Below are 9,854 nucleotides of genomic sequence, written 5' to 3'. Positions count from 1 at the left end.
CTTAGGAGTCACGACGAGGTCAGACGGAGGCAGGGCGGGCCCTGAAGGCGGCATTGGCTTCCTGTGGGGGGGGCTGGCCGCACCCGGCAGAGGCGCCAGTGCCCTCCCCCCGCTGTCCGTGCCCCTGGGGAGCCACATGCCCTCACCTGCAGTGCAGACTCCCCCCCCCGCCCCCACAGGTGAGAAGAGACGTCTGTCTCAGCCCCACGGCCCTGGGTGCCAGCGCCGTCTCCGAGAGAATCGTCCAGTAGAAAAGCCGAGACGGAACAGGCCATACCGACGCGGCCAGGCGCGCGCGCATGAGCGCCACCCAGCCTCTTCCCTGGGGCCTAGCTGGCTCTTCAGCTCCGGTGGGGTCCTTTCGGGCAGGGGAAGGAGGGGCTGCTCCTGCGCTGGCGTCACTGGGCAGCCAGCCCCTGCCCAGCTGCAGAGGAGCCTGGCGTCACCGGCTGGTGCCGGGGTTAAGTGGGTGTAAGGGGCGGGAGAGCTGGCTGCCCTCCTGGAGGGAAAGCGGGACCCCTCTGCGGAGGTGTGGCTTTGGGCTCTGAGCCTCAGGCCTCTAGCTGGGAGGCTCTGGCCTGGGTGGCCGGCAGGACACACAGCTCTTTGGCCAAGGAGCTGACCTCCAGGAGGCGAGCCTCAAGGCGCCCTGAGGCCGCTGCGGCTGGTCTTCCATCCTCGGAGGCGCCAGCCCTCTGTGCCTGCCCCTGTAGGACCCCACAGTTCGCTGCCCCTGCTGCAGCCACGTGCTGAGCCCAGCCTGGGGCAGCAGACCCCGGGAGCGCTTGCGGTGGGCGAGAGGGCGGCCCTGCTTTCCTTCCTGACCCTGCCTGGCAGATGGGGAGGCCGAGGGCCAGCTTGTCCCGTGGCCAGGCTGCCAGCAGGGTCTGGGGGCACCAAGCCCAGCAGGGCGGCCACTGGCTCCGGGAGTGGGTGGCGAACGAATCCCGTTGACCCACGGACGCAGAGGAAGCCTCACGCTCTTAAAAAAAATCCAACACTTTATTCCCGCGGTCATCTCCGCAGTGGCGCCACACGGGGCAGGTGGCCGCGTGACCCGACTCGCCTGTGCAAAAGCAGCATGGCTGCGCCGTGCGGGCTGCGACTGGGGCCAGGACCGGACTTCCTGTACCGCCCCTGGAGTGTGGGCTCAGCACCCTCTTAGCACAGAGGGACCCAAACAGCCAGCCCACACAGCGGCCTCCTGGGACACGGGCACTGGGGCTTCTGTCCAGGAGAGATGCCGTCTGCTGGTGGCCCCTCCCCAGGCTCGTCCACCCTCTGCACACCCTGGGGAACCCTGACCAGGCGACCCACGTCCCTGTTTCACAGATGGGCAGCTCGAGGCCTGGGGGCTTTTTGGCCACCATGTCGCCCTCTCAGGGAGTGGCGGCTGCGCCCCGGTCCCTGCCACCTGGAGGAGCGTGTGGGCAGGCGGGCGCAGGCAGGCGGGCGCAGGATTCGGTTGACCCCGGAGGCCCCGGGCTGCCTCTCCGGGCGCATCCAGGTAGGTCTGGGGAGTGAGTCTCCATGCGGGCAGCTGGGGGCACCAGAGACACCCTGGAGGTGGTGGCCAGAAGCCCAGGATGGGCTGGAGTGTTTGGTGGGTTTCTGGAAGATTCCAGGCACCAGGCTGGGCACTGCACGGCCCCGCCTCTGGCAGCAGGTGTGCGGAGAGGGTGTGACGAGCCCTGTCTCAGCGGAGGACGGGGGCGCTCGGGCCGGGCCCCGGGGCCCCTGCCCCCGTGCAGCCGGGGCTCACAGGCTGGAGGGCTGGGCCAGGGCGGGGCCGGCAGCGGGCACCGCCTCGTCCTCAGGCCGCTCCTCGCCGCGGGCGTAGGAAAGCACCACGGTGACGGTGGCGAAGGTGGCAGCGTTGACCGGGAAGGCACGCAGCAGCGTGGAGGCCAGCCCGCGGGTGAAGACGCGCCAGCCCTCGGCCCGGTAGCTCTGGCGCGCGCAGTCCAGGACGCCCCGGTAGCGAGGGGCGCCCCGCAGCCCGTCGGCCTGCAGCCGCGACTTGACCACGTCCACGGGGTAGGTGGAGAGCCAGGACAGGATGCCGGACGTGCCGCCAGCCAGCAGCAGCTTGGGCACCAGTAGCCGGTCGCCCGGCTCGCAGCCCAGCGCGCGGGTCAGCACGTCGTAGGACAGGAAGTAGACGCCGAAGCTGGGCGTCTCGCGCAGCAGGGTGGACACCATGCCCCGGTGGACGCCGCGCAGGCCCTCCTGCCGGTAGATCTGCGCCAGGCAGTGCAGCGAGCCCCGGTAGGTGCGCGCCGGGCCGGCGTCCTGCAGCTGCAGCCGCGTCTTGGCCAGCTCCATGGGGCAGCAGATGACGCACTGGATGGCCCCCGCCGCCGCCCCCGCCAGGAACTGGTTCAGCGGCGAGTCGCGGCCCAGTGCCCGCAGGGTGTTGCCCTGGACGCCGAACACCAGCGCATTGATGAAGGTGAGCCCCATGAGCGGGGACCCCAGGCCCTTGTACAGGCCCAGCACCTGTGGGGACAGAGAGGTGTCGGGGCGGCCCCGCACCCCGGTGCCCGCAGGGCCAGCCCCACCGGCTCCCCCCCACCCCAACTCCCGACTCGGCCTGTGGCCCCGAGGCTTCCTGGCCGGGGCGCCCTCCACCCACCTGCCCCGGCCACTCACGCTCTCCTGCCTGATGATGGACTGGAAGCAGTGCAGGGTCCCCCGGTACTGGGGCTTCTCTGGGCTCTGGACCTGCAGCCGCACCTGCAAGGAGAGCCCAGTGAAGAAAGGGCCCGCGGGGGAATTCTGGGTGGGGCTGGGCCTGCTTCTTCTGGGAGAGACATCCACAGGCAGCCAGCTGGCTACAGAGGGGGTCCCCGAGACCACTGACAAGTGGGGTGCAGCCATGGACTGACAGTACAGTGCCAGCCTCGGCTGAGCTGGGTCCCCACTGCTGGCCGCTGCGACGGATGCCTGGCCTGATGTGCAGCCGCAGCCCCGGGGTCAGTCACGGGGGACCGGAGGCCCCACCCTTGGTCCCTGGCAGAAGGGGGCTCTTCTCAGCAGGGATGAAGGTGGAGCAGGGCTACCTGGGGGTGGGTGAACTGGGTGAAGCCACTCTCCAGAGCCGGGTCCCCAGCTCTGCTCAGACGTGGCCCTGGTGGCCGGGCGCCCTAACCCCCCCACAAAGGCCACCTCAGCTGGGTGGGTGCGGCCACTCCTGCACCCTGGGGCGCCTTGCAGCATGGTCAGGGAGGTAGGGCCACATGGCCTGTGTTGCTCAGGCTTTAGGGGAGGGAGCTGCCCTGTGGGGGCCTGGCTGGGTTCAGAACCACCAACCTTTTCTGGCTCCGCCCCCAGGCTGGGCTGCTGGCCTGCCACACTCACAGAAGTTTTCTGTTTGAAAAAGTGCTGTCTCTGCAGGGCCACTCCTTAGCTGGCTGCCCCCTGCAGGGATGGCCACCCTGCCGGGCCCAGCGGGGCGTGACCTCCAGAGAAAAGCGAGACAGGTGCTGCACTTGGGCCGGGAGGGCTGGCTCCTGCTCAGCTTCCGTGAGACAAGGTTTTCCCCTGTCCCTCCATGAGAGCCGGGAGCTCTCAGACACACACCCCTGCACCCGAGCCTGTGCAGGCCAGACGGTATGTCTGACCCAGGGCCTGGGATGCGTCCTCGCCCTCTGGGAGTCTGGTGACCAGGTTTGGGGGTGCAGTGTGGCCCAGTGGCCCACATCTGGTAATATCTAGAGCTGAGGGTCTCAGCGTCTTGGGTGACAGGCTATAGTTTGGGGAGTGATGGGTACAGTGGACCCACTGCTGGGGAGGGGTCATTCACCCAAGCCCAGGAGGCTCCCGGCTCCCCACAGGGCCGGGGCCTTCAACCCCAGCCGCCCCTCACCTGGAGGCCTCCCCACCAGCCCTGCACTAGCCCCCACCCCAGGACTTGTGCTGGGCCCAAGCTCACCTGGCACCCCCCCCAGTCTACCTGGGGGAGCCCAACCCCAAGCTCACCTGGTGCCCCCTGCTAGTGGGGCAGGAACTCTGGAGGGGGCTGGGGGCCGGGCAGTGGCCCCGCGCTCTGGGGCGAGGCCTGCACCTTCTGCCACAGGCCTTTGGGACGGCGATGTCCAGCGCAGCACAGAGGGGCTGGCACTCCAGCGTGTCCTACCAGGGTGGTGCCCCGCCCCCGGGCATTCGGCGGGACTCGCTGTCCCAGGTTCCTGCCCCGTGCGGTGAAGGCAGCCAGAATGCCACCTTTGGACAGATGCGAGTTAAGGCGTGTGTCTGAGGACGTGGCACAGAGGTCAGATGTGGACTTGATTCCCAGAGCATGGGGGTTCCCTAAGACCTAGAGGAGGGTGTGAGAGAGCAGGGCAGCTCTGAAGTTAGGACAGGGCCGCTTGGGGAAGGGGGTGTCAGTAGGGACGGGGGGGACCTTCATGAGAGCGACAGGACTGCACGCTGGGCCTTTATGTCCGTCCCCGTGTGCTAAATTTCCACGGGAACAGGCCCAGCACGGAGTCAGCTGCCCACAGCCAGGCAGCCGGCTGGGCAAGGCGGCGCTGCCCAGGTGTGGGGGAGGGGAGGGCAGCCCGGCCTTTTTCAGTCGATGTGACTCAATGATGGTCACAAAACGTTGTCTCTGCCACCTCCAGTACTTTGGCAAGGGAAAGCTAAGCGCCGAGACGTGGAAGCTTGTGCATTTAGGAAGTGCCGGCCTTGCTCATCTTCTTAGCTGCCTTTTTGTGGACGTGCGCGGTGGAACGGAGAGCTCGGGAGGTCGCTTGCGACACTCACAGCAAACCGTCTGTCTCACGTGTTGGGGAACAAAAAGACCTTACAGCAAATCTTTGGGTAGCTGAAAACGGGGCTCTCCGGGCCTCTGCCCACTCGGTGGCCCGTCGGCCCGCGGCGCTGAGGCGAGCCAGACTGTGCCCGGCCGGCCGCCTCACGTCTTTCGGCAGCTCTAGGGCTCGGCCTGACGCGCGCTGCTCCTGTGCCGGGCCACGGCAGCCGTGCGCCGGCGTGCCCGTGGGAGCTGGCAGCCTGCAAAGTGCCTGTCTCTCGGCAAACATTTCTCAGTTGTCCAAAAGCCCCTCACAGTGAAACAAACACCATGTGGGGTGCGGGGCATGGGGCAGAGGGGTGCGCTCAGGGACGTGCCCAAATTGTGGAAAAGGGTGTGCTGGTGGCAGGAAAGAATCTGCTTTTCTCCATGAACCTGCCACGTTTAGTGAGAAAACTTCACCTTTCTCATGGAAACAGCCAGAAAGGAAAGAAGAAATGAGGCCATGGGTGATGCAGCCTTGAATTAAACCCATGGGGAAGAGAAATAGAAGAAAAAATATAAATCATTTAACACACTAGTATATGAATAAGGTCAACTAAGCCTGGCGAGGTGGGCGTCGGGAGGGCTGCGGCGGGGTGAGGCTCTCTCCCACCAGCGAGAGACCTGCCTTGAGACGGTTTGGCCCCAGGTGGTGCTGGCAGCGGAAAACCGTCACATAGGAGCTTCCTCAAGGATGAGCGCACAGGTGCCAGGTAAGGGGTGGGGAATGGCAGGGTGGTGGGTGACGCAGCTCCGGCACTGGGAGAGGGACTGAGAGCGCCGGCCTGACGGGGCTGACTGAGGGGCGGGTGGGTCTGGCTAGGTCCAGCCCCAGCCTTGAGAAGCCTGGCTGGGAGGTCAGCGTGGGCAGTGAATCAGAGGCTCCGCCTGACTGGACACGGCTGCCAGAGGCCTTTGCAACATGTGACCATGAGAGAAATCCAGCGTGAGGTGGACACTGCCAGGCTGGCCAGGCCTGATCCGGCTGTGGACCAGGGCCCCCCGGGCCCCCGCTGGCTTCAGCCCCTTCCCCAAATGATCTTGTTGGGGTGGGAGGGATACCCACAGGCCTTCACTCAGCACAAGCCACTGTGCTGGGCACCAGGCCCGGCAGGGCGCTCCAGAGTCCTGCCCGCCCCTCATCTTGAGGTGAGGACATCTGGCCAGAGGCGAAGGGCCTGACCCGGGTCAACGGCCGGCAGGGGCTGGTGCCCCGGTGCAGGGGCGACCCCTCAGGTCAGCCCTCACGCACAAGGCTGGACTTGGTGAGTTTAAGGACCCCTGAGCAGAGGGAGGGAGGCATTTCCAGCTGGAGAATGTGGCTGTCCTTGGCTCTGCTCAGGAGCCAGGCATGTGGGAGGGGGCGCGGCCAAGGACCCGCCGGGGCCACCATCCTCAGGGCACACCGCGACAGGGATGCGGCTGCTGGGGAGTACTGGCCGCACTCAGGAGAGGGCCTGGAGCTGGGTCTGAGAACAGTGTGGGTCTCCGCACTCTGGGGGCAGAGAGCTGCCCTTTGGATGCTCAGTCCAGGCCCAAAAGGACAGAGGCAAGGGCATGGCCGGTGGAGACTCGGCCCCTAATCCGGAGCCTGGGGGCACCCTAAAGTGTCGGGGAGCGGGACTCCGGCCGTGTCAGTGCTGACTCACCTTGACAGTGTCAAACGGGTGTCCCACCAGCACGCCTGCCACACCTGGAGAAGAAAGGACGGGGTGACCCAAATGCCTGGAGCCTGCAGGGAGGCGGGGCGCAGGCCGGGCGCTGCGGAAGTGGCGCTCCCAGCACCTGTTGTGTGCCAGGCCCCCGGGTCCAGGGGTCGTCGGACACCCAAGTTAAGCCAGGGTCTGTCCAGCTGAAAGCTGACCCGCTTGGTGGCACAGGCCACTGCTGAGATGGTCTAGAGCCTCAGACACCTCCCGGTGGGGCCTCCTTGGCCGAGTCTCAGCGCTATCGAGCTGCCCCAGCCTCTCAGCACAAGTTCCATCCTGGCCAGGGAGTGACCCCTCCCCGCTGCCCCCTCAGCTGTGGGTTTCAGTGGATCCGTCTGTTCTGCTCCCCACTCTGCCTCTGGTGAGTCCTCTCACTCCCATACCTCTGGTCTGCACCTTAGTTCTTAAAACAAAAAACTAAAAAGAATTAAAACACCCAAACACCTCCCAGTAGGCACAGGGGCTCAGAACCTCCTCCAGGTTAGACTTTTCCCTCTGCCTCTGACCAGCCAGCCAAGTTCTCGAAGGACTTGAGTGTCCACCTCCTCTGGCCTCAGGGGCACATCGAGAGCCCCAGGGCACACTGCGCCAGGAAGCACTGCCCGTGCCACGCCTCCCCATCTTCCCCATCCCCTGGACCCTCATGTCCCCAGGGTCAAAAGCCCCGCCTGCTTTTCTCTGAGACCATCTCAGATGCTTCTTCCATGTCCTAGTCTCCAGCCTCCTTTCTGGGCTGCCATGACCTCCATTCCGCCCAGCTGTGGGTCCCAGACGCTAGTGGCCCACACATGCCTGGGCGCTGGCAACAGCCTCCAGCAGCCTCCGGGCCCTCTGCAGCCCCCTTCTCCCTTGACCGGCAGGTGACTCTTGCACTCCTCCTGCACCAGAACTTCCCAGTCTGCAGGAACACAGTGGTGTGAGGCCTGCCTCCATCAGGGCTCCCAGTCCCCCAAAGCCTGACCTTCAACTTTGAAGTCACCGTGAGAACCAGGGAGCCCTAAGAGGGTGCTGAGGCCAGGTCACAAGCAGAAACCACCCGGTCTGCCAACCCCGAAGCCGGTGGCTTCGGCCCTCCCTCGTGGGCCTCGCAGGGGCAACCCCACCCCATGACCCTCCAGGACAGGAGGGACACCGAGGGCGTCACCTTCCAAAGGCGCCTGGCAGCAGTCGTGGGGGAGGGGACACCAGGCCACAGCGCAGCTTATTCCTGCTCACTGCCCCTTCTGTCTGTCCCAGGGAAGGAGACTCCATCGAGCCCAGGGTCTGCGCAGGCTCAAGGCTGGGGCCCCCTGACCCCGGTGGGCAGAGCAGCAGCACTTGGATCCCTCCCCCATGGAAGCCAGTGATGATGCCAATCAAGATGGCTGCTGCGTCCCCAGGTCCTGAACCCCAGGAAACCCACACCGAGCCAGGCCACCAGAAGCACCTCCTCGGGGCCTGGGCCTCCAGGTCTGAGGACCCCCAATCCAAAGGGGCCAGGCAGGAGTTCCTGGGGCCAAGCCCCAAGGCGAGGATGCTGCCCACCGGGCCCTGGAGAGTCCCTCTGTTGGGGCTGGGCTGGGGCAGCAGCCATGTGTTAAGCAGGATTAGGTCACTGTCCCTAGCGCCTTGAGGGGGGAGGGGGGAGCGGACCTCAAAACCGCAAGAGAGCAAACAGTGTGGTTTCAAATCGTCCTGCCACTTCCCTGTGCCCAGGTTCCAGTCAAGTAAGGCCAGGAGTGAGTCCCTGAGGCGCAGGAGCTTGGGAGAGCCCTGCAGGGCCTGCAGTAACCCTCCCAGGTGGGCCTGCCCACCCAGGCAGAAGGGCATTCTGGGCGGGGCCTGCTGGGCCATGCTGGGGGCGGGGTGGCCTCAGGATGCATTTTCTGCCCCAAGCCCCAGCACACCTGTGCAAATACAGAAGGAATCCACACTGCCCAAGGCCCTGGGCGGGCCCTGAGGGCCTGGGACAGCCCCTGGAGGATGGGGAGCCAGAGCCCAGCTCGGGCCTCCAATTGTCCCTGGGAGGTTTACGGAAAGCTGCAGGTGCCAACCTTCCAGGCAGGCTGCGCCCCGATTTCAGAGACACATGGGGATCACCGCTGCGGACCCTTATTCAATTCGAAGACACAGCCCCCTGCAGGTGACCCCAGACGGAAAGAAGCAGCACTGGCAGTCCAAATACTAAAGGCCACAGCTAGACCCTCCCAGCAGGGCTCCCTGCGGCAGGCAGGGAGCTGAGACTTCACAGCCAATGCCAGAGGAAGAGCAGAAGGGCAGGTGCTGGGAAGAAGCAGCCTGAGGTCAGCGCTGGCCTCAGCGGGCACCCAAGTCTGACTCCCAATTAATACCTGTTGAATAAATTAACACTCAGCAAAAGCGAGAAACTAAAGGTCAAAGGGGAAGAGACAGCGGTCAAGCCGTGAGCTGGGACTGCACAGGGACTGTGTGGGGGACCCGGCTGGGGAGGATGCAGGCCAGCCGGCCTCCTGAAGGTGCCCCTGGCGGCTACATGCCCACAAGGGCCCAAACTCCCACCCCGGCAGTCCCAGCAGCCGGGAAGGGGCGACGCGCCCAAGCATGGCCAAGCCCAAGCATGACTCGGTCGCCTGGGGTCCAGACAGTGCCCTGCGGTGCACTCCGCCAGGCTGCGAAGGGGGTCGCCCGGTGCCCTCCGCCGTTCAGAGGGCTGCGGGGGTGGAGTCAGTCCCCGACTTCTCCAGCCAGGAGGCCACCTGCGGGGTGGCGCGGGAAGGGAACTAGGGCCGGATGGGGACACGCACCGCGACAGGGGCATCCACTAGCCCAGCAGGAGGAGGGCGCGGGGGCCGGCCGGCATCCTCTCGGCGGTCCAGTTTACGCCGGGTCCAGACGCTGTCGGCCCCGCGGCCCGACCTCTCGTCCGAACATGCTCCGGGGAACTTGAAAGCTACTGGTCCTCGCGGGCCGTGTGCGAGGCGCCCTCGGGCCTGCTGTCAGTTCACGCCAGGCGAGCCCCGGAGACCAGAGCCCTGTTACCCCTCTCCCCCGGGAGGGGACCCCTGCAGGCGGCCAGTCTCTGGCCGGAAGGCTCGAAAGCAAGCTGGGCTCCCATCCCCGACGCCTCGCTCCGGGCCCCAGGGAGGGCAGGAGCGCAGCATCCCCGGGCCCCCGCGCGCACCGAGCGGGGCCGCCCGCCTCCTTACCCCCGGCGCATCCAGCCAGGAAGTCGAGCGCCATGGCCGGGTCTCCGCGGGCCTGTCCTTCCTCCTCGCCCTCCTTCTCCGGCCCCTCGCCGGGCCGGGCACCGTCGGAGAAGCCCCCGGCTGGCCGGGGTGGAAATCGGCCCGGCCACCGCCTCCAGGCGCGGAGCCTCGAGCCGGCCGGGA

General features: G+C 66.4%; 1 protein-coding gene across 3 annotated transcripts; it reads right to left on the bottom strand.

The window, feature by feature from the left end:
• Positions 1-988: 988 nt before the first annotated feature.
• SLC25A29 (solute carrier family 25 (mitochondrial carnitine/acylcarnitine carrier), member 29) lies at positions 989-9,854 on the bottom strand. 3 transcript variants are annotated; one of them, XM_004681576.2, is made up of 4 exons: positions 9,672-9,854; positions 6,448-6,491; positions 2,653-2,736; positions 989-2,499 (listed from the first exon to the last, which is right to left on the bottom strand). In XM_004681576.2, exons 1-4 carry the CDS (start codon positions 9,703-9,705, stop codon positions 1,759-1,761), a joined length of 903 nt encoding a protein of 300 aa, XP_004681633.1. In that variant the 5' UTR covers positions 9,706-9,854; the 3' UTR covers positions 989-1,758. The 3 variants fall into 3 exon arrangements, with proteins under 3 accessions (XP_004681633.1, XP_012580174.1, XP_012580173.1); XM_012724720.1 differs by lacking the exon at positions 9,672-9,854 and adding an exon at positions 9,270-9,299; XM_012724719.1 differs by lacking the exons at positions 2,653-2,736; positions 6,448-6,491; positions 9,672-9,854 and adding an exon at positions 2,636-2,646.

This window comes from Condylura cristata, unplaced genomic scaffold, assembly GCF_000260355.1.
Source record: "Condylura cristata isolate star-nosed mole 26May11 unplaced genomic scaffold, ConCri1.0 scaffold00013, whole genome shotgun sequence".
NCBI classification, from domain to species: Eukaryota; Metazoa; Chordata; class Mammalia; order Eulipotyphla; family Talpidae; genus Condylura; species Condylura cristata.
Note: the sequence above shows the minus strand (reverse complement) of the source record. Positions and strands in the feature narration are given on the sequence as shown.

Excerpts from the sequence above, each read along its gene's own strand:
- SLC25A29 (XM_004681576.2), bottom strand. The coding sequence starts at position 9,705 with ATGGCGCTCGACTTCCTGGCTGGATGCGCCGGGG. Across the intron at positions 2,737-6,447 it reads ACCCGTTTGACACTGTCAAG|GTGCGGCTGCAGGTCCAGAG; the intron begins GTGAGTCAGCAC and ends CTCTCCTTGCAG. Across the intron at positions 2,500-2,652 it reads CCATCATCAGGCAGGAGAGC|GTGCTGGGCCTGTACAAGGG; the intron begins GTGAGTGGCCGG and ends CTGTCCCCACAG.